Here is a 25,061-nt window from a genome sequence, read left to right as displayed (position 1 = left end):
GTAGCATCGCGAGAATGGACACCCAGGAAGAGAGCATCTCCAACACAGGTCGGGCGGTCCAAGCGCTTGTGACGCAGGTGTCCGAGCTCACCCAACAACTCCAACAGCTAAGAGTTCCCACTGCGCCGCCCACACTGCCCGTTCAGCCCAATCCACCAGAGCCGTCCCAGCAGCGCGAACCGAGACTACCGACACCAGAGGGATATTCAGGTGAACCGGAGTTTTGCAGAGCATTTTTGACCCGATGTTCTATGCACTTTTCATTACAGCCACTGACGTTCAGTCAAGAACAGTCGAAGGTGGCATTCGTGCTGACACTGTTGTCCGGCAAGGCGGCTCTCTGGGGAACGGCAGTGTGGGAGAATCAAGATCCATGCTGCGCCTCGTTCCAGGCACTCTCCGAGGAGATGAAGAGGGTCTTCGATCGTGCGGTGGCGGGTAGGGAGGCGGCCAGACTACTCGCCGATCTCCGCCAAGGTAACGGCTCGGTGTCGGAATATTCCATCCGGTTCCGCACCCTGGCTGCAGAGTGCCGATGGAACGAGGAGGCGCAGTGGGATCATTTCCTGCATGGGTTGGCTGACCGTGTCCAGAGGGAAATCTACATGCTGGACCTTCCACGCAGTCTAAATGGACTCATTGAGCTGGCGTTGCGAGTGGATGCTCGATTGAGCAGAATGGGTCGCTTCCAACAGAACCCTCCGTTTCGCGGTATGGAGAACCCGCGTTTGGAGAACCTGGACACGGTCAGTCCCGTGTGTGATCCCGAGCCCATGCAGGTGGGTAGAGCTCGGCTTTCCCGGGAGGAGAGAGAACGGCGGAGGTCCCAAGGACTGTGCCTGTACTGCGGGAAGGCGGGTCACTTCATCCACTCGTGCCCGTTAAAAGATCAAGCCCGGTAGTAACAACGAGGCTACTATCGGGTGGGATCTCCGCCAAGAAGACCTCATCATCACCATCATCAGCTACTCTCCTTCCGGTAAGACTAAGGTGGGCAACCCACACACACGACACCAAGGCTTTACTGGATTCGGGGGCAGAAGGTAATTTTATGGACTCAGAACTGGCTCATCATCTTCGCATTCCGATTTCCCCTCTTCCGTACAAGATCTCTGTCAAGGCTCTTAATGGACAACCACTTCCTGACATTTCACACATTACTGAACCCATCACTCTCATCTCTTCTGGCAACCACACAGAGACAATATCATTCCACCTCATGAACTCACCTCTCGCACCCATCGTACTCGGACATCCCTGGCTCACATTACATAATCCCAGAGTCGATTGGGGTCACAATTCTGTTTCTATGTGGAGTAATACATGTCATGAGTCATGTCTTGTGTCTGCGTGTTCGTCTGTACCTGTGTCTGTTTTCCAGGAGGAGGCGGTGAATTTGTCTAACGTGCCCGGGGAGTACCAGGACCTGAGAGAAGTGTTCAGTAAGTCTCGTGCTGCTTCTCTCCCTCCACATCGTCCCTATGACTGTGCCATAGACTTAGTGCCAGGTGAGTCTCCGCCTAAGGGCAAGTTATATTCACTTTCTGTTCCAGAAAGGGAGGCTATGGAGAAATATATTTCTGATTCTCTAGCATCCAAATTCATTAGACCTTCCTCATCTCCAGCGGGGGCGGGGTTCTTTTTTGTGGGGAAGAAGGATGGATCTCTGCAACCGTGCATTGATTGCCGAGGGTTGAACAACATCACGGTAAAGAATACTTATCCTTTGCCGCTGATGTCTTCAGCCTTCGAGCGGTTACAGGGAGCATCCATCTTCACAAAATTGGATTTACGTAACGCTTATCATTTGGTTCGCATAAGGAAGGGTGATGAATGGAAGACCGCGTTCAATACCCCCAGGGGGCACTTTGAATACTTGGTCATGCCCTTCGGGCTGTCCAACTCCCCAGCGGTCTTCCAGGCACTCGTCAATGACGTGCTGAGAGATATGGTTGACCAGTTCATATATGTCTACCTGGATGACATATTGATTTTTTCATCTTCTCTCCAGGAACACGTTCAGCACGTCAGACGAGTGCTTCAGAGGTTGCTAGAGAATGGGCTTTTTGTCAAGGCGGAGAAATGCGTTTTTCATGCACAGTCTGTTCCTTTTCTAGGGCACATCGTCTCGTCTGAGGGAATGCGTATGGATCCTGACAAGGTTAAGGCTGTGATAGATTGGCCAAGTCCAGATTCCCGTAAGGCCCTGCAGAGGTTTCTGGGGTTTGCCAATTTTTATCGGCGTTTTATTCGCAATTTCAGCCAACTAGCCGCGCCTCTGACTGCCTTGACCTCCCCCAGAACGACGTTCAGGTGGTCCGATACAGCGGAAGCTGTATTCGCCAAACTGAAAAGCCGCTTCGTTTCGGCTCCCATCCTCGTTGCCCCTGATCCATCACGTCAGTTCGTGGTGGAGGTCGACGCGTCAGAGGTGGGGGTAGGAGCAGTTCTTTCCCAACGTTCTTCCACAGACGACAAGATGCATCCTTGCGCGTTTTTGTCTCATCGTTTATCACCTGCCGAACGTAACTATGACATTGGTAATAGAGAATTGTTGGCAGTCAAGTTAGCGCTGGAAGAGTGGCGTCACTGGTTAGAAGGGTCAGGGGTACCTTTTATCGTATGGACCGATCATAAGAACCTAGAATATATCAGAACCGCCAAAAGACTCAACTCTAGGCAGGCTCGGTGGGCACTTTTTTTCGGACGTTTTGATTTTTCTCTTTCGTACCGCCCGGGTTCCAAAAACATCAAACCCGATTCCTTATCTCGTATTTTTGACCAATCCGAACGCCCGTCTACTCCCGAGTGTATTTTACCCGAGACATTAGTGGTCTCCACTCTCAGATGGGAGGTCGAATCGAAGGTCATGAAGGCCTTAGAAGGGGTAACGCCTCCGCCCGATTGCCCACCGAATCGTTTGTTTGTGCCAGAGGGGTGTCGGTCCGACGTCATTCAGTGGGGTCATTGTTCCAGCATAGCATGTCATCCAGGGGTTAATCGCACCAGTTTTTTGGTTAGGCAACGATTCTGGTGGCCATTAATGGCTCGCGACATCCGCAGTTTTGTTTTGGCTTGCTCAGTTTGTGCCACTGGTAAGACTTCCAATCGACCCCCGGATGGGTTACTCCAACCGCTGTCTGTCCCTTCGAGACCCTGGTCCCACATTGCGCTAGATTTTATTACCGCCCTCCCGCCCTCCCAGGGCAAGACGGTCGTTTTGACTGTCGTGGACCGGTTCTCGAAGGCGGCTCATTTTATTCCCTTGCCCAAATTACCCTCAGCCAAGGAAACAGCGGTAACTGTCATAGATCACGTCTTTCGCTTACATGGCCTCCCGATGGACGTGGTTTCCGACAGGGGTCCCCAATTTGTGTCCAAATTTTGGCAAGAATTTTGTAAGTTACTGGGGGCGACTGTCAGTCTCTCTTCGGGGTTTCATCCTCAGAGCAATGGTCAAACGGAGAGAGCCAACCAAGATCTGGAGAGAGTGTTGCGATGTTTGGTTTCCAAGAATCCTTCCTCCTGGAGCCAACAACTCTCTATGGTGGAGTACGCCCACAATTCATTACCAGTGTCATCCACGGGCCTTACTCCGTTTGAATGTAGTTTAGGTTACCAGCCACCAGTTTTTGCTAGTACGGAATCCGAAGTCGCGGTCCCCTCCGCTCACGCCTTCGTCCAGAGGTGTCGCCACACTTGGACTAGAGCCCGTGAGACTCTTCTCCAAGTGGGGGCGCGCACCAAGGCTAAGGCCGATCGCCACCGGTCGAAGCCTCCCGTATACGTCGTTGGTCAAAAAGTGTGGCTTTCAACCAAGAACATTCCTCTCCGTTCCGTTTCTAATAAACTTGCTCCCAAATTCATCGGCCCGTTTCCTGTCACCAAGATCATTAGTCCGGTGACAGTCCGACTCAAACTTCCTCCTGCGTACAGGAGAATTCATCCCGCCTTTCATGTGTCAAAGATTAAACCTGTGTTTTGGGCACGCATTAATCCGCCAGTCCCGGTTCCCCCCCCCGCCGCGTCTCGTAGATGGGGAACCAACTTATTCGGTTAACCGTATTCTGGACTCGAGAAGGAGGGGACGCGGATTTCAGTACCTGGTGGACTGGGAAGGTTACGGTCCGGAGGAGAGAAGTTGGGTTCCTGCTAGAGACATTCTGGATCACTCCCTTATCGATGATTACAATCGACAGGTAAGTCCGTCGGGGAACGCCAGGAGGCGTTCCTAGGGGAGGGGGTACTGTCACGGTTCATGAATTCACTGTCTCTCTCTCGTCTAACGTGCTGTTGTGTGTGTGTGTGTGTGTGTCTGTGGGCGTGGTCACTGATCATCAGTGATCAGTAGCGCCAGCTGGTTTCAATTGTATGTCTCTATATAAGCTCAGTAACTGGTGTCTCATGTTGTCAGATCGTTGTGGTTTTCCTGGTGTGTTTCCCGTGCTTGTTCCTGTGTTCCCCGTGCCGTTTGGATCTTCCTGTCGTCGTCGTGTCTTCCTGGATTTCTGCACTCTTCACGGATTCATCTAGCACTTCACAAGGGATTACCACTGGATCACTGCACCAGCACCCGTTGCTCACCGAGGTCCCTGCGTCACCACACCATCAGCGTTTGTGTCCGCCTACCTGTCCCGCTGAGTTAGCGATCATCTGTGTGCTGTGTTTCTGACCATCTGTGTGTTTTCAATAAAGAGCGTTGTTGCATATACATCCTGTCTGTCATCCGTTACAAGCACGTTAACGCCGATAACGGCCCACCACTAATATATATATATATATATATATATATATATATTTATATATATATATATATATATATATATATATATATATATATATATATATATATATATATATATATATAATGAACACCAGATTTGTTGTGCCTTGTAGGCATATAGGCTACGTGCAGTGCTGCTTAAAATAATGTACAAATTTATATACGATTTAAAATGTACAAAATAAACACACACACACACACACATATATATATATGTATACATGTGTGTGTATTTTGTACATTTTAAATCGCAATTTTAACCAGAAAAACCTAAAATTCTCTTGATATCAGCATGTTCACAGGTTTTTTTTTTTTACAGGGACCAGATGCCCCACTGATGAGTCCTGCTGACTTCAACATTCACATGAGTCTCTGTACATGAACATGGTAAAGTGAAAAATCACCTTGGAAATGACAGGTATGTACTATGTTTCAGGAATGGCACAAAGGTGTGTGACTGTCTTTAGATCAGTGTGTTCAATAATGTGCTTTTTTCTCATTTGTTGTGTATCTTTGGATTATGTTGTGTTGTAAATAAATCCAAACAATCAAAAAGACATTTTTTTTAAAATCTCTCCTCATTCTTTGTGCAAGGTTCCTCATAATGATAGGGCCTGATAGCACCTGATAGGACCATTATGGGAGGGTCTTTGTCTTTATTGATGTGAAACACATCAATACTCGCATACAGCTTTCTTTCACACAAAACATGTCTTACGAATTTTAAATCAATATATTGTTTTATCTGAATGAGTAGGCAAAATGATTTTCACATAGTTTTGGAGCAAATATTCTAAGCTACGTGATACAATTTTCAAAAGTCTTGTGAAGAAATAAGCAGTATGGGTTTCATGACCTTATTTCAGTGAAAAAAAAATTTGTTTGTTTTTTCACAAACCACACATAAATGTCATTATCTCAAAACTACAAACTTTTACATACATGCTGCTGACATATTATTGTAGCAGAGTTTGTGCTACATATAGTGTAATCAGACTTTAGCCATGAAAATGTCACAAGTAACAGAAATAAACACAAATGTCAGTGCATGTCAGAACACCTCCAGGGCCCAGAAAACACCTTAATGCTTTGTTACATCATTTTATCTCCCAAGTCTTTCTGGTAGAACTGAATAAATTGGCTCTGAATCAAGCGAAACCCCAGTGAGATCCAATTTAACCTTCATTTTCATAGATATCAAATTTTATGTAATCAACTCTGCATTTTAAAAGGAGCTTTTTATAGAACCATGCACACATTTCCACTAGATCCCATCAGTGACATTAACTCAAACTACTCCAATTTTTTTTTTAAAGGATTCCGAAAAATATGCAACATTTCATTTCAGCCTAAATAAACATTTAGAAAATTAATTTTCAGGCACAGTAGGGGATCTCATGTTGGCAGTGAGCCACATGAAGACATGAAGCGATGCGACAGTCTTCACTAGCACCTTCAGAGCTGTCATATTTCCGCATATTTCAAAAATCCAGTCATATTTCTCTGCGCGTGTCTCTCTGTCTGATCCTATCTGAAAACAGGAAACACAGCTGCAGCTGGCTCCTAATCACACATCAACAAAGACCTGCACAATTATGTGTTCACAGTGAATATGCCTATGCATTTCCCTTTTGAAATCTGTGGGGAGTGTCGCATTTTCATGGTTTAACATTTCCTATTTCAATTAGATGAAAATGCATGTAAAATATATATCTTAAAAAATAATAATAAAATAAAATATAATATAAAAAAATTATGTTTTTTTTCACTTTTATTTGTCATGGGGCCTGTCACAGGTTAACCACATCTGAAATTTATCCGGGCCCCCTCTGGGCCCTGTCTGTGTGTTATTACTATTCACATCAGCACATTTACATCAAACTCACTTTAAATGCCTCCCTGGCTGCATTGTCATCAACATCTCCATGTGCCCATGGTTTAGCAGGGTGGCTTTGCAGACTGTGTCCAAACAGATCGATGAAGAAGAAAGCATAGTCCTCCTGAGGATAACCCCGTCTCCAGAACTCCACCATCAGCTTGCGAAATATCTCCCACTTGCAGCAGACATAAACCACTGCAAACACAAGATAGAAAAACTCAGTTGAATGGAATGCGCTTGTGTGGCAAATGAGCTTTGGTTTTTACTGCAAATGCAAAAGCACCTGAGAGAATGATTCAATATGGAGATAAAGCATAAATTACACACCTAGGGCATTATCCATGAAACTTTTGTATATAAAGTATATATGATGAGTAAATTATAATGTACATGTAAAGTGGACCTTCCCAAAAGAGTTTTAAGTTAAGATATGATTAAAAATGTGTTTTCAATTCAATTGTTTTTTATTCATCAATAACATTTATTTTCACATTTAAATAAATGACAACTAATTAATTATGTTGTTATACATTTTGTAGTTATATATTATGGTAAATAGTATAAGATGCAGCGGCATCAGTTTGCCTAAAAGGACACAAAACACAAATATTTACACATCATTTATGCTTGGTTGGGAGTGTCATTTTTTTGTACCAAGTGAGATTTTGAAAATACATAATTTTCCCCCTACATAATTTGCTCTTCGTTATGTTGCACAAGCACTAAAAAAGCTTGTTCTTTGTCAGTAAGTGAAAAACAAGAGAAATACATGAAATTGCCCAACATGTTATTTTTTTTTTCTCAACCAAAATCACTACATCACTTCATAATTGCAACTTCTCAACTGCCAAGTAGGAGCATCCCAGGAGGATTTGCAGGCTGCATTAATCTTGGGGGATTTAACAACATTCATATCAGCCTATCATTTCCCTCTACTTCTGTGATAAGGTTAGGGCTATGATTGTATGAAAATAGTTTCAGGACCAACAAAATATGTTGATTCAAGAACATGTACTAGGGTAAATCATGTTGTGCAATGAATGAACATCTGTCACAATATTTTACCAAGAACTACATGTTCCAAGGTTTCTGGACAGGTAATCTGCAGTTGCATTTTAAAAAGTCTCTGTAAGTACATATGAGACTTCCGCCCCAAACTCACATCATTAATTGAACCAGATTTTTTCGAGATGCTCAGAAAATCGAAGTGTTTTGAAAGTTCCAAATAGCCGTACAGTTGTCTCTGCCTCTTATTTTAAGTTAAGTATTTTAACATCCAAGTTAACAAAATTTTCCCTGCTTTTATTCACCTTTCCACAGAATATTTTAAGGTATATACCCTGTAACGCAGTGCAAGAGGTACGGGATAGCAGGTAACATTTGAGTCTGTCTCAGTTATTGAAGTGCATAATATGTGCATATGAATCACACTCCTAAATGCCAAAGAGAGGTAAGATCGTCACGGCAATTACCCACAGACTCACTCCTAATGGTGGGCTTAATGAGGAAGTAAGGTGAGGTGTTAATTACAATAGTACCTTTGAAAACAAGTGAGACAAAGACTGACATGTTCAGAATGGAATATTACAGCACTGGAAAATGTGGATCTATGCAAATGTGTGTCTGTCAGTCTGTCTGTCTGTCTATCTATCCACTGTAGACAAACAGGCAGAAAGACAGGCTATATAATCTATCTATCTGGCTATCTACCTATCTAGACAGACAGACAGACAGACAAACTTTTGGCAGTTCGACTAAACAATGAGTGAAAAATACTTGCATTTGGAAACAGAATGAAACAATGTTAAAGGTTTGGGGAAGGAGGCGGGAACTGGCGTATGATCAACAAAACTTTAATCATAAAATAAACAATCACAAAATGAAAGTAAAGCGGCAGCCCCTGACCGAGAACTACCGCATATACAGTGCTATGCATAAGTTTAGACACCCATGCTAAAGTTGACTAAAAAGAGGAATAAAAAAATCATCTTTTGGAAATTGAACTTAATGCCTTTATTTAAAAAATTAGGAAAAATCCAACCTTTAAGGACACCAATTTTCTTTGTAAATGAATAATGTATCGTAAATAAATAAATGTTCTACCTTAAAATACAGGGTGCATAAGTTTGGACACCCCTATGTTAAATTCCCATAGAGCCAGGCAGATTTTTATTTTTAAAGGCCAGTTACTTCATGGATCCAGGATACTATGCATCCTGATAAAGTTCCCTTGGCCTTTGGAATTAAAATAGCCCCACATCATCACATAGCCTTCACCATACCTAGAGATTGGCATGGTTTTATTTCAGTTAGCCTCATAGCTGGTTTGATTTGCATTGAGAGATGATCTTATGGAAAGTACTCCATGCCAATCTCTAGGTATGGTGAAGGCTATGTGATGATGTGGGGCTATTTTAATTCCAAAGGCCAAGGGAACTTTATCAGGATGCATAGTATCCTGGATCCATGATGTAACTGGCCTTTAAAAATAAAAATCTGCCTGCCTCTATGGGAATTTAACATAGGGGTGTCCAAACTTATGCACCCTGTATTTTAAGGAAGAACATTTATTTATTTATAATACATTATTCATTCACAAAGAAAATTGGTGTCCTTAAAGGTTGGATTTTTCCTAATTTTTTAAATGAAGGCATTAAGTTCAATTTCCAAAAGATGATTTTTTATTCCTCTTTTTAGTCAACTTTAGCATGGGTGTCTAAACATAGCACTGTAAACATAATAAAACATAAAACACAAAATAAATAGTCCAGGCCTGGTCCTCTCTCATCTTGCACCATCATCACTCCTCCTTTTATCCTCACGGATCTCGTTCCGTGAGACTCGAGACCGGTGTGGCACACAGAAAAAGTACTCTGTTCCCACAGCTCTCGGCCCCACCCTGCTTGCCCCACAGAAGTTCACTGCATTGAAGTGTGGAATATGTATGTCAAGCAGCATACTTTGTTACAGTATATGCTACACTTTTTGGCAAATATAATACATGATCAGCACAGTACACATAGGCTACTACATACTGCAGAGATAGTAAAAGTATCTCTTTCTCCTGCTCTCATTGTGACTTTCTATCAACGGTTGAAGCCTTTGAAAGCCTCTGTTATTGTTCAGTAATTTCATAAATGATTGATTATGGAGGAACTCCTGGTGACAGAAGATTAAGTGCTGTATCTGTTGCTATGGCCGCTTGAAAATTAACTTAGATACTTGAGTGAACCAGAACGATTTATGTCCAAACTCAAAGATGTCATAAAACCTAATCGCATACCACAACAATAAAAAAAGCACTCGTGTCTCAGGTGTGCAGCGTCAGTGCTGCAGTGATGGATTCACAACAGGTGGGGCTTAAATAACACTGACAGATGTGAGGGCTCGTTATTTCGGATGAAAAGATTACCAAACAGGACAACACACAGCTCTTCATTTATGATGCACTGGGAAGCACCAGTAAGTCATTATCCTTTATAACTGGCCCAATAACAGACATGTCTTCTCTATGCAAATGGAATTGAAGAACATAAGAGCATATGCAACAGCTCTATAGCTCCACTCATGCACTATGAGTATAGTTAAAGTGTGGACTCTTTTCTAGCAATCTATGAGTTAGTTTGCATTGAGGATGAACAGTGACCATCTCTTTCTACTCTCAGAAACAGCAGCTGTTTTCCAAGATTTAATACTCATTTCTTAGAAAATAATTCAGTTATGCACTTTGCCTCACAGCTTCTGCCTCCTTCACTTCACCTTTTTGTTTAACTTTCTTTCTTTTCTTTTATAGTGAATAGTTATAGTTTCTTTTCTAACAACATGACTTGCTCGTGTCTGTTTAGTTGTAAAACTTGTAGTAAAAGTGATTGATCAGACTATTTTCCATAGAGAGCAATGGATTGAAATATTAACCTTCCTACTTGCATCACACTGAGCACAAATTGCAGGCAATTTTTAAGACATAAATACACATTGAATTAATACTGGATCCTTCATAGCATTTATTTAATATACAGATACCATGATAATATCATACACCTTAGTCTGACAGTCTGACTCCTTTGAAGCTTTAGGCAAGACATCATACTAGGGTTTGGAACAGAGCCATTTTTTGTGTGTGTGGATTTTCAGGCCATTTGGCTTGTTAGTGGTAAATACTATATTCAGTCTTCAACGCATTGTGTCATCCTGGGATTATTTGTTTATAATAACTGGGTGACAAATTAATTAAGAGAAATCTCCACACCTCATTTCACTAATCAACAGGCAATCAGAATCAAAGCCCAGTCAAATGCATTCAGGGCTGGATGCTATTCTGATGTCATTTCCCTAATGGCGACACCCTGGTGAAAATCCAGTTTAATTGTTGACTCAATCAGTATTGAAATTGAAACAGATCATTGTCTACTGCACACTACACTGTATTTTCTAAACAGAAAACAGTGTGGAAAAGTATTCAATGATAAAAGTTTTAAAAAGGCACATATTGCATTATCATCGCATTTTAATTCGATTGTGCTGTATTCATTTTTCAGCAGTCCAATCTGAGTTAAGAAAGAGTTAAAAATCGTGGTTGATAATACTTATGGTTTATTTGTTACATGTTGCATTGTGGGATAGTAGGCTACAGTATTTAGTCCTCTGTACAAGCATTCTGTAAATATCTTTGCAAATGTAGTAGGTCTTCTAGGTATTCAAACCATACATTAGCATTCAAAGTTTGGGAAAATAAATGCCCGAAACGAGTCGTCAGTCTCTCCAGTCTTACTTCCTGCAGGTTTATAAAAAATGTGAATAATGCCAGCCTATGGTCTTCACTGGCTGCCCTCGAATGACATCTCCTTTGACCCACCCTCAAACACTAGCTGAAGCCTGCAAGAGTTTAGTTTGTGTTGTCACAAAGTGTTGTGTTGTCTTTGCATACACTTCCAAAGTATGAGGATTCTGGCTGGAATTAACACTGTAAACGGTCATCGTTACTGTTCATATCACTGTGTATAGCCTACAAGTTTTGATAAAGCCTCCAAAGCTGAAATTCAAATAAGGTAATGGGTGTTTCTTTTCTGACACGCGGTGCACAATAAGTGGTAGTAAGTGGTATGTTTTTGGAAAGGAGGTGTTTAGAGACCAGATTCTTGATCAAACTGTTTCAGACGCTGTGAGAAAAGAGATGATGCTTCAATGTATGTTTTGAGAAAACTTAAGTATTTTTTTACCTTGGATGCATGTAAAGTACCTATTGTATGAGACATCCAAAACTTAGGAATCTTTAAAATAGCATAATAGGGGCACTTTAATACTTTTATTCAGCAAGGATGCATTTTGAACTTTCTATTCATCAAGGAACCACAATGTATCGTGGTTTCCACAAAAAACAGCACAACTGTTTTCAGCATAGATAATAATAATAAATGTTTCTTGAACACCAAATCAGCATATTAGAATGATATCAGAAGGATCATGTGACACTGAAAACTGAAGAAGCCAGCAGAAAAATCCATCATTGCTGGTCATCAGCATAAGGTATGTTTGCATGGGATTCTGGTTTCTTGTTTGTGGTCACCAGCATTACATAAAATAATCTAGTACGTTCTCTTTGTACCCTTAAATTATTTTGGCACAGCAGACCTCCCAAATCTGCTGGGAACTATTTGATTTAGGTCTGTTTTTCCTTCTTAGTCATATCTAATGCAAGAAGACAGGGCTGGGAATAGTTTACGACTTGACTGACTGAAAAATTACCTCTCATTGTTTTGTTCCGCATCTCTTCTTTTTGTCATTTCATGCAGTCGCTGTTTTCGCGTCAGATTGAGTCACTTCATATGAATAGCTTTTTGCATATGAATTATCCTGTAGTCAGATAAAATCAGATTGAGTAGACCAAAGGTGAAATAATTGAATCAAGGTCTGTAAATCAAACAGACCTGCCATGTATATGGCCCCTGTCAGATACTGCATAAAAAAAAACTTAACCAAGAACAAAAAACTCAAAGACAAAGATATAAATACCAAACACAATATTTTTACATCAAGCACTGTCCTCCCCCACAATAATTATGTTCCCAGGCAATAAACAAGGCTTTATATGCCAACTCTGCTAACCAAATCTTGTATTTATACAAGTCAGTGTTGAAAGATTAATGTTTGGGGAGTATTGTCAGGGTCGTTTTTACTCCTTATTGGGGCTTTACCAGTCTGAGCGCCAATGTACCAACACTACCCACCGATGAAAAAACACCATACACATGCTTTGCCATGCACTGACTTAATCTAGCATTCAGGCATACAAGTTCTGTTCCAATGAAGGTTATTATAATTAATTAACCAAATCTAAAACTATATATATATATATAAAAAATAAATAAAATTGAAATAAAATAAATGTTAACCGAAATAAAATAAACTACTTTATTACAGCTAGTTGTAAAGCAACATTTATTATTTAGTTTAACTTCATGTACTAAAATAAATAAACTAAAACTGAAATAAAAATGAATAAAAACATAAAAATGACAAAAACACACAACAAAATAAATAAAATATCAACTAACATTAAACTGAAAAATATAAAAATAAAAATTAGTTCAATATATATATATATATATATATATATATATATATATAGAAAAACTATATAGAAAAATACTTTAGAAAAACACTTAGGTGAGTAAATATGACTACATTTGAATCTTGGGACGAACCAAAATATCAATTTTTTACATGCTATAGTATGCTATATTACACAGTATTTTGGTTGGATCAAGTCATGCACAGTCCAACTGCCTCAAAAGTAATTTTACATATTAATGCCCTACTCACCATAATTCAGAGTAAACAAAAATGAAAACTTGGCCCAAACTGATGCTTCTCATCCCTCACCAGCTGAGATGTCAGTTTTCATATTCTTAATAAAGTCCTGTCACAGATCCTGATTAAAGAGAATGCTGTGTGACAAGCGTGCCCAGGCATGTAGGAGATATATTTAACCGGCTGTTATGAATGTGAGTGTGTAGCCAAAGAGTGTCGGTATTACTGTAAGAGAGCATTTTCATTCTGCCTTTGTCACTGTCCTCTGCTGTCTCGTTCTTCCAAGGTGGTTGATGCTCTAATGCCCTGAGAATGTCTTTCATTGCACCCTGTGATGAATAGCTATCCAGTGTCAGACCGTCAGAATGAATGATCCACAAAGACATTTACCGGAAAAGCCTCAAGCTTTCAAGGATAACAGAAACTTTGAGTTAATTAAACCTGCTAGGTGGGTGGCTGAGCAATGTTTGACTCCCATGCTACATACATAACTTGGCCTCAAAAGGGAAACCTATCTCACATTCATAATGGATTTTAATGGACATAAATGGATTTCAATTGAAACTTTCCATAAAAGATGCCATGCTAAAAGACATGGTCTCGCAGACAATGTTATCTTAATTTTAACTCTAGTCTAAAAAAAATGTATAATTACAATGTAATTTCTTTAGGGATGCATGATACTACATTAGTTCTCAGATTAGAGATTTTGTACATTTATCAGTATTGGCCGATACTGAATATTAATCCGTATTTTTTCCGTGTATTTTTGCATCTAATGCTCACTTAAAGTTAATCTTTAAAAACACAAATTTAATAACACTGTTAAATGAAACCTTTAGCAAATATCAAAATGAATATATCTTTTTTATACTGTACATTATAATGTTGTGATGCCTAAATTAATTTTAAAATGACTGATTGTAGTTTTTAGTATTTTATAGTTTATTCAGACAAAAATAATATAGAATTAATTATTTATCAACCATAATATGAAAATAATTATTGGCTTATCGTATCGGCCAGAAAATATTAGTCCATCCCTAATCTTTAACAAGCAAAAAATTGGCAAAAGGTGCACAGTGACATAATGGCATTTATAACGCAGAAAATCTGTTGTTCCAGAAGCTTTTCGGTAATCAGAACATTCCAGACATAAAGTCGGCAATTTGCCATTGACTCAGGGCTGTTCCTCAGGTGGCATGAGGGGCGAGTCGCTCTGATGAATTACACCTCCAATCAGATCTGACTGGAACTCTAGATTGTCTGTTTGCAGAAGGCACCTCTACTTTCTGTGAGCCTCCCATGGGTCTTTAAAGGTTTTGCATCGACTGGAAATGCCAATGGCTGCTTTTATGTGCCAGTCACCTTGTGTTTACAAACCCGTTCTGTGAAACATGGTGACAATCTCTACTTGTCTCAACAACTGGGCACAATTATAATCAGCTCTTTCTGAGTCCGTGGAGGCAACAGATGGCCTCTTTTATGGGAAATGACTGAAACTGCAGGCTTTGCCTGATTACTCCTCAAACGCGAGTCAGGAATATCCTTATCAGACTTCATGAATGACAAAGATTATAGGCTAAATGTTTGCTTGCACAGACCTACTAATTCTTTAGTAGTGCTGTCAAAAGTACCAGTACTACGCTACCAAGCTGATACTTAAATTTTAAAAATGTAATAATCTCAATCTTTCTGCAGTATACCAGTAGCACTGACTACTGAGTCTGTTTGGTACAAATTGATAGACTGCTCCTTTCAAACACTCCTGCACGCTCTATGAAGAGCGTCAAAGGTTTCTATTTACAATGTCTTTTTGAAGCGTTACACCGTGTCCTAACCAGACGCAATGCCACGACACGTGATAAAAGGTATCCTTTCCATGTTAATCAGAGTTTTTGTCCTAACCAGCCGTGACGGCGACACGCGATGATTCTATTTCAGAAACTGTTTCTATCTCTGCAACATCGCAGCTGGAACAACAACAGAAAGTATGATAATCTCAGGTACTGTTTATATGCTTTATTTAATGTTAAAAGCATCTAATGTGAGTTTGAATATAATTTTGTGTCTTTAGCTGAACTGAAAGCAACAATGGACAATTCACCTCAGATCTTCAAAATAAATAAAAGTAAACAAGAACGTTCACACTGTCGATTCATTGTTAACAGACAAGTGTATTCTATGACAAAGATTCTATCAGTAACTCAGTATGTGTTTTTAATAATGTTAAAATGGTGTAATATTCAGGAATTTAATTATGTACTTATCCATTTCGTTCTGAGTGCCGGGAGCTTGCAGAGAGATCCTGCCCACGCGCTCTTTTGAATGGTTGTGATTTTTGATTGACTTTATCGCATCTCATTGTCGCATCTGGTGTGGACAGACAAATTATTTGCCGCTGGAATCTTATCTCATCACATCTGGTTAGGACACAGTGTTAGGGAATTTCTGTTAAGAGTTTCAATGCAATGGCTAATCAGAGATGTTAAAGTTACTCAGAATTCACTATACAGAGTTTTTATTCAGCTCAAGCTCACTGAGTTTTGCATGCTTGTAAATCCCTTCTTAAAAACCAATTTTAATATTGAGCTCATTTTTTTGTACATTTGGAGTGCTGTCAATACAGAGAACAACGACAAAAATCGGTGTTGCCTACACCGAGTTATTCTATTTTTAAAATTTGCACCCTGTTGACTTCAATGGGGCAAGTATTAAACCTGCTTTTAGCCTCTTAACATCCTTGATGTGTCATTACAAGTGCACAGAAAATGTGAGTGATTCCTTCAGGGTGAACACGAGTGAATCTGACTGCAGTAGATGTGAAAGATATGTATAAAAATGATGTTATTTAAGCCAGCGCAAATACCTGTGTTTACATCCTGTTTTCGGTTGAAGTCCTAAGTTGCCGAGTTCACGCGCGTGATCATAGGTAACTAAACCTATGCGCGTGAACTCGGCAATCGACTACTTTGGACTTCAACCGAAAACAGGATGTAAATACAGGTATTTGCGCTGGCTTAAATAACATCATTTTTATACATATCTTTCACATCTACTGCAGTCAGATTCACTTGTGTTCACTCTGAAGGAATCACTCACATGACCTGTGCACTTGTAATGACACATCAAGGATGTTAAGAGGCTAAAAGCAGGTTTAATACTTGCCCCATTGAAGTCAACAGGGTGCAAATTTTAAAAATAGAATAACTCGGTGTAGGCAACACCGATTTTTGTCGTTGTTCTCTGTATTGACAGCACTCCAAATGTACAAAAAAAATGAGCTCAATGTTAAAACTGACCGGAGTTCTCCTTTAAGCAACCATGCCATTGTAGCTTGCTTTTATGAGGCTTTGAGCTCTTTTATCATGATTCGTGTTTCACTGGACTCAAGCGCTCTGTATTGCAAGTGCAATACCATACCGAATAAGTTTACTGTCAGGAAAGTCATATATATGGAGCTTTTTATGATGCAAACATAAAAATATTAGTTTTCAAATCATGTAAAGCATTTGGAGTCAAAACATAGTATTGTGTTTTTCCAATGAGCCACTGTTGGAAATCCTGGTGTCATGTCAACACTATTCTTTAGTATTATTTTCCACATATGTGACTCTAGACAACAAAACCAGTCACATGGGTCAATTTTTGAAATTGAACCTGAATAAATAAGCTTTCCATTGATGTATGGTTTGTTAGGACAATATTTGGCCGAGATACAACTATTTAAAAATCTGGAATCTGAGGGTGCAAAAAATCGAAACATTGAGAAAATCACCTTTAAAGTTATCCATTTATGTTTGCGATTGTGCTGCATTCACTCACAAAAATAAATGTTTTATATATTTACGGTTGGAAATGTACTTAATATCCTCTTGGAACACGATCTTTACTTAATATCCTAATGAAAAATCATAAAAGAAAAATCGATAATTTTGACCCATACAATGTATTGTTGGCTATTGCCACAAATATACCCGTGCTACTTGTGACTGGTTTTGTGATCCAGGGTCACATATTAGTATAATATTAAACTCACCAAAACTCTGAAATATTACAAAGGGAAGTCTGGGAATGACCAATAAGTCTTAATTAATTCAAAACTATCTTGTTTTATCTTTTTCAAAGTCATCACCCTTTGCCTAGATTTCAGCTCTACACGTTTTGTTTATTCTCTTAACCTACTGGAGGTGCATCCTAGTTAACATGTACAAATGCTGGATACATATTGCAGCTTTTCTTAATTTATCCAGTCTTGTTTTATAAATAAATCCATGTAGACACAAATTAAATGTTAAGTCTTTCTACAAAACTAGAAGGCTTTGGTGTGTCTAAACTTTGCATTTGTAGCATGAGTTTTCAGAGGAGAAATTCAGCCAGTTATTCAGTGGTCATTTCAGATATACATCTGGATGACCATTTAGCTGAATACCATGCTGCCATCTTTTCTAACATAGAGGCCGAACAGAACAGACTCTTAAAACAGATGCACAAAAAAAACCTTTGCATTTGCATACACAAAAAAATAAAAAACTGTGTCAAGGTGCAATATGCAGAAGCATGAACCAAAATAAAGAGCTAGGCTTAAAGGCAAGAGTTTCAATGAAAAAAGTTGAAAGGATTTACAACTGCGGTCACCATCCATATTCATTATATGGAAAAGAGCACGTTGGACATTGTGTTTACTGTTTTGAGCAACATTAGGCTGAGCAGATGTTGCCAGCTCCCTCTATACAAGACAAGTATTATCAGATACAAGAGCAGAATGTGTGATGCAAGACCATGTGTCTGAAGAACAGCATCAACACCTCAACGTATGATGCTTGGATCATCCAGCTGAATGTCACCAACCAACCCAACCCATCATTAGCAGCTGTGTCTAAATGACTGACAAGAGCTCAGTGTTCAAGCTGGCACAGTTCCCAATGAAAGCCACACGTTCTTTATGAGTCCAGAGGCTGAGATCTGGAAATGTCAATTCACACTTATCATGCTGCAGCTGGTTTGGACTAGCTGTTTTTTTCCCCTTTACATTAGAGACAAGAGTCGGGCGCCAGCGAGCATCTGTCGGGCTAGTTTTTGCAGTGTGTTCCACACGTCGGCTCTCGTCGGGCTCACGTCAGCGGCAGTTTGCCAGATTCAGCATGGTGAATCGGTTTCGGGGCTGTCGGTGAGAGTGGAAACTGACTGGATGTTCAGTTTAGCGAACGAGGTAAATGCACGAAAATTAAAGCGAAAGTAAAGAAAGATAGCAAGTAGGCTAAGTTAAGACAGCACAGACAGAAGGCTGAAATAATGTTATGTTATCCTACCCGAGCATTCTAAAATACGAATATTTTCATAACATGAGCCACTTAAAATGAAGAAAGTTGTCAACATAACTGATATTCAAAATGGTAAGCAAATGATCCACGTTCACATGGATTTGCCAAAATGATTAAAAACGCTGTATTATGCTGCCAGGCCAGTAGTTGGCGATGTCACTTTGTAAAGAAACACTACGCGCCTATAATGAACATGTAAACGCATGGCGTCACCGTTTTCCGAAATTTGCGTTTTTGTAGTTTTCACGGAGACAATAAAGGTATCGTTTTAAAAAATGTGCACTTTAAAAACGGTTTTCAAAAGTTTGCATTTACAGGCCCCCAAAGCGCCGTTGTCGTAGAAATGAACGGCCAAAATGCATACAAAGTTGTTAGTTGAAAATGGTGTTGTGTAAACGCCCCCTAAATACAGCACATAGAAATTGCAGTTCTGCATGACTCGTTAGAAAAGCCATAGCGTTTTATTTAGAAGATCTTAGCGATAAACGCAACAAAGGGTCCCTTTCGTTCAGTCACTCCGAGTTACGTCAGTAACTGACGAATGGGGATTTCGCTTAGAAGCCTATCACCTTCGAGTTCTTACAAAACAAGCCAATGGCAAAACAATGCCATGAGTATGTGGAATTTGCATAGTGCATCTCCGCCCCACTGCATGGGTATAAAAGGAGCAGCGCAGCAATCTCGCATAATGTTTTTGCTTCGGATCCAAGCGTTTCTTCACTTCTCTCCACTGCTGTCTACGAGTTCTATATACGAGACGAGCGACTCTTCAGCAGTGTTGGTGTGACAGCATGCTCCAGCGAGATCTCATACTGCTGGTCTGTGCAGTGATCTGCCAACAGTATGTGTTTTCTCCCTGGGTGCTTCAGCACAGCTGTTGAGTTTTATCCTCTCTAAAAGAGCTGCACACTTTTTAAAGATGTCTCACCCATGTATTTCTGGGTGCGGTAGACAGATTAATTCTGCTGATGGGCACGAGCGCTGCCTGGAGTGTTTGGGCGTAAATCACATTCAGGCAGCATTCGTGGATTCTCATTGCGGGAACATGACCATTGTATTGTTGCGATCGAGACTCAATGACCTCCTTAGAAATAGAGTCCCCTCTGCCACACCCCAATATATTCTCTCCACGAGAGGGCATACTTTTGGCCAGGGTGATCTGAGGCTGACGGTGTGGAACAACCCAACGAATTCTCCTCGGGCCACACCCCCCTCTTCCACATTGCAACCCATGAGGTTTCCGGATGAGGTCGCTGGCCAGCCTTGTGGCGGGCCCAGCGTTTCATTTGGCGTCCCGGCAGATGATGTCATGTCTATCGCCGCATCACAAGGTGGGCTTGAGTCATCTGGAGATGAAGACTCAGGGCTGATTCAGGGCTCATGGAAGAGCTGCGTGCCGCCAACGACCTTGCTCTACGGGTGACAAAGGAGACCGCACGATCCCTGGGTCAGGTGATGTCCACATGCGTGGTCCAGGAAAGACACCTCTGGCTTAACCTGGCTGATATGCGGGAGGCTGAGCGAACCCTGTTCCTCAACTCCCGCATATCCCAGGCTGGCCTCTTCGGCGGAATGGTCGAGGACTCTGCCCAACAGTTCTCGGCCGCCCAGAAGCAGATGGAGGCTATTAAACATATTCTGCCCTGGCGGCCATCTGCTTCTAGGAAGGCTCCCAGCCCGTACCAGCCACGCAACCTGCCAAATGCCAGGCAAAGTGGCGCTCCTGATACGGGCAGCTCAGAGAAGGGTTGCAGTTCTTCTCAGGAGGTGGTTGCAGGGCCACTCCTTCCCCCGGTGGATGAATCTTTTGTTCTCCCTTAAAGAAAGAACTGACATTCCCATCTCTGAGCCCTCAGAGGCTGTGGATGGCAGTGTGCGACACTCCGCCTCATCACTCTCGTCCCCCTTGTCGCAGACCCCTGCCAGAGGAGGTCGCCACGGAACGCTCGTCCTTCCCTGGCCTCCTCTATCAGGATGCGGCACATGACCGTGCCCCCACACCGGAACGCTCCGCCTCCCATGCCTGGGCTGGTCATTCCGCCTCGCTGCCCCATCGTGGGTACGCCTGTGGTTCACATGACCCCGCTGGTTCAGTTTTTGGGAGCCTGGCTAGAGCTTCCCAATCTGTCCCGCAGGATTTCAACCATCAGTCTCGACTATGCGATTCAGTTCGCACGGTCTCCTCCCCGCTTTCGGGGAGTCTGCTATACAATGGTGGGTGGGTGGCTGCTATACAATTCATGTGTGCGGAGGTTGCCAGCCTACTGGCGAAGGGTAAGATCGAGACCATCCCTCTAGCCAAAATGAAGTCCGGCTTCTACAGCCCATACTCCATTGTACCCAAGAAGAGCGGTGGGTTGCGTTTCGTCCCCCTGCCACAACCACTGTACCGCTGGAACAGCCGAGAGTTCAGTCTCGGCTCCTCAGCATAAGATTATGCGAGAGTGCCGCGCTGCTCCTTTTTTACCCACGCGTTGGGGCGGAGTTGCGCTATGCAAATTCCGCAGACCCATGACATTGTTTGCCATTGACACTGCCATTGATTTTGTAAGAACTCGAAGGTGATAGGCTTCTAAGCGAAACCCCCATTCATCAGTCACTGACGTAACGTCTCCGTTACCTCCTCAGGGAACCAAGACATTTTTTTAGGTGTTAGGTGTCAATAACGCTGCAGCGGTTTGTTACCACATGTGATAGTCAAGAATGTGTGTTTTTATGTGTGGGCATTGAGGCAGGTAAAAGTATTTCTGTTGTGAGTGGATGGGTGGTACCTGGCTATCTGTGGCTATTAGTTTGGTCCACGTGTGGGCGTCTGGTTTAAGGGCTTATTTTTCTGACAGCTCTGTTCCATGTTAAACGAAAACATACGATTCAGTCGACAAGTGACAGGTCTTGTCACGCCCACGTGTCTTTGTGCATTTGGACAGATGCTGCCTGTCTCTATGGAAACAACCTGGTTCCTGTTCAGTGGATTCAATCATGGCGGCCAAGGAGATTGTAAAAGTGTTAGTCCAGCTGAAGTGCCGTGTGGAGCGCAGCCCATCTCTGAGGTAATTCCTAAATAGACACACCAGACACAGACGTGCACCAGCAAGTCTGGAAGCAGATTTCCATAGTAAAGACACAGGAAGCATAATTTCTACTAGTGTTTGCACACCACCACCAACTACACAAAAATGTTGTTATTATTATTATTATTATTAATAATAATTATTATTATAACTTTCAACAGTAAAATAACTTTTAATTTGACATTTATTTATTGTTTTCCTAATTGTTTTGCTCTATTTTAATATGTTATTTAATTATTTACTGTCTAAAATGTATTTATAATCTTACCTCTAAATACTATCGTCATTATTGGTTTCTTATATGTACAATAACAATTATAGTTATTTTAAAGGGGGGGTACAATGGTGTTTCATGTATTCAGAGTTGTTTACAATGTTAAAGAGATGGATTCTCATGCTTAACATGGCCAAAGTTTTTTAAAAATATTTTAGACGAATAACAGAGAATTTCTGTGCCGAAAATCTTACTTCCGGGTTGGTACAAGTTTCGGCTGTTTTTTTTTTGACCGTGGATCTAATGACGTAGACCAGAGTGGAACTCCTTATATGAGCATTTCTCCCGGAAAAGCGCGACCGCGCACCTCAACGCGCTTCAACAGGAAATCATCGGCAGCGCTGCATAGTGTCTCCAAAGTGTTTTTGGTGAGGGAAAGCTTACCAAAGAACCCAGCGTTAGGAACAGTGAATGCAGAAACGAGTTGTGTAGACTGTTTGTTCCCTGCATTTCGACGATGAATGTTTTATAAACAAAGCCCAGATCGACGGATTCTCTCTATGGCTCTGGCTTCGCCCACACGGCCCGCCTCCAGACGCTCGTTTTTTTCCGGAAAGACTCGGTACAGCCTATTTTCTCTTATAAATATAATAAAACTAAAAGACTTTTTGGAGATATGAAGGATGCAATACTACTCTATAGGTACTCAAGATTAACAGGAGATTGAGTGAAAATGAGCATTTCACCCCCCCTTTAAGATACCAATTATAATAATTATAGCAATAATAAAAAATAATTATAGCAATCAAATAATAATATAATAGTAATTATTATTATTATTTTTATTATTATCGGTTTCTTATAATTGGTATTTATTATTGTTTTCCACATTTTTACCTGACAATGAAAAAAATAAATAAGGATCTGCACAACCACAACATCATAAAGAAATTGAAGGTGGTTCTCATGACCCAGAAACCACCTAGCAACCGCATAGAAATTCCTAGCAATCACCTAGCAATACACTAACTGCCACTTTGTACACCTTAACAACTACTCACATCTACTTTCACCAACTGTTCACCATATCTGTTTTAACAAACCAGCTATGCTGCCATGTGGAAATAAGCATTTATTTCACTCTCCCGATACCAGCATGTGAGAAAAAATACATTTGCGACCAGCATTAGTTCGTAATTACAATGGCAGAATTTCCACCATTATAGGTTATAAGACCACAACTTCCCCCGGGATACTATATACTGGTATGTTTCTCTTTTTCATTCTCTTTTTCTACACAAATCACAGCTTTGATTTAGTAAACAGCGCTCTGGGGGTAAACACAGACATGAAAAGCACAAATTCAGGATGTAATCCAGCTCTTGGACAAAACCATGCTGTTTGAATTAGCTCTACGCCTACTTCTCAGCCAGAGCACTGACGTTCACAATGAGGCTTACCAGAACTGCTGGCTCTTATAAACCACCAGGACCGGTCCAAACCTCCAAACCCCTATGCTCATAACATATTACTCTGTGAAGACCACAGAAATCGTCAAAAAAGACAATTCATCCCTGGGAAAAATTCACTCTAATGTCATGAAAATTGTGCTGTGACATTGGCATGCATAACAGGTGTTTTAATGCATGGCATGATGCATGCTGAGAAACTAGGGCTGATTATATTTTGCAACATATTTTACAATATATTAAGTAACACTTTACAATAAGGTTAACATTAGTTAAATACTTTAGTTGAACTAAGAATGAATAATTACTAAAAATTTTACAGCATCTATTAATTTTAGTTCACGTTATTTTTGACATTTAATAATACATTATTAAAATTCGAAGTTGTATTTGTTGCTGTAATAAATGTACTGCTCATTGTTTGTTCATGTTAGTTAATACATTAATGTTAACAAATGAAACAGTAACACTGTAAAGCTTTTAACAATCTGTATTGTTAAAGCACTATCTAAATGAAGGTGACTTGACTTATAGTGTTACCATATATTTAATATTATTTTGATGGTGCTAACACATTGAATATCATAGTGATTTTATTTGATAATTACGTCTCCTCAAGACATTCCAGTAAGCTAGTTTTACATCACACAGAGCATTATGACAGAGGTATTTTACTAGCATCACTTCTGTCGAAAATGTCCATTTCAATGAATAAATATAATTAATAATTGTTATTATTATTATTGGTTTCTTTTTCTTATGGTAATTATATTACCATTTTTAACTTTCACCTAACAACAACAACAACAACAACAACAACACAATAATAATAATAATAATAATTATTATTATTATTATTGTATTAATCACTTATCTTTTGGCATATTCACTGTTTTATGTTTTATAGTATATATAATAGAAGTAAAAAAATATTGTTATTTAGATAAATAGTGCCGCTCATTACTGTGTTATAATAATAAATACTATATGTAATTACATGGGTGTGTACGTATTAACACACACACACACACACACACACACACACACACACACACACACACACACACACACACACACACACACACACACACACACACACACACACACACACACACACACACACACACACACACAATACACAGCATGATCAGTGCAAAGTATCACAAATATCCTTCTCAAATGTACCCCCATCCCTGTGCCAGCTAAGCCTGCAAATTGATTGATTGCATGCTCACAAGAAGAAATGGCAAGGTGACAAGGTCAATAAAAGTAACGGGAGTCATACAGGCCAAAATAAAACCATAAACCACAGCCAAGAAGAACAAAAAGTCACAAGGGATTTTGTTCATGTGCAAATATGAATGGACTGTTTCACTTATTTATACAGGAAACTGGCTGTCGATCTTTACTGAACCATTATTTAGCATTATCATTTTATCAATATATACCTATTGTCTTCAAACTTAGTCAAATTATTTGATAGATATTATAGCTTAATGTGTAATGTAAAC

At 40.5% G+C, this 25,061-nt stretch overlaps 1 protein-coding gene across 2 annotated transcripts in view; it reads right to left on the bottom strand.

Moving 5' to 3' along the window:
* Positions 1 to 25,061, bottom strand: part of npr1a (natriuretic peptide receptor 1a) — a 128,627-nt gene that overhangs the window by 97,489 nt on the left and 6,077 nt on the right. For both annotated transcript variants that reach the window (XM_081377372.1, XM_081377373.1), the window contains exon 3: positions 6,670 to 6,857. In XM_081377372.1, coding sequence (XP_081233498.1) covers positions 6,670 to 6,857 — 188 coding nt within the window. The remainder of the gene's footprint in view (positions 1 to 6,669; positions 6,858 to 25,061) is intronic.

This window comes from Scardinius erythrophthalmus (genome assembly GCF_964197995.2).
Source record: "Scardinius erythrophthalmus genome assembly, chromosome: 10".
NCBI lineage: Eukaryota > Metazoa > Chordata > Actinopteri > Cypriniformes > Leuciscidae > Scardinius > Scardinius erythrophthalmus.
The sequence above is the reverse complement of the archived record's forward strand: the minus strand, read 5'-3'. Positions and strand labels throughout refer to the sequence as shown.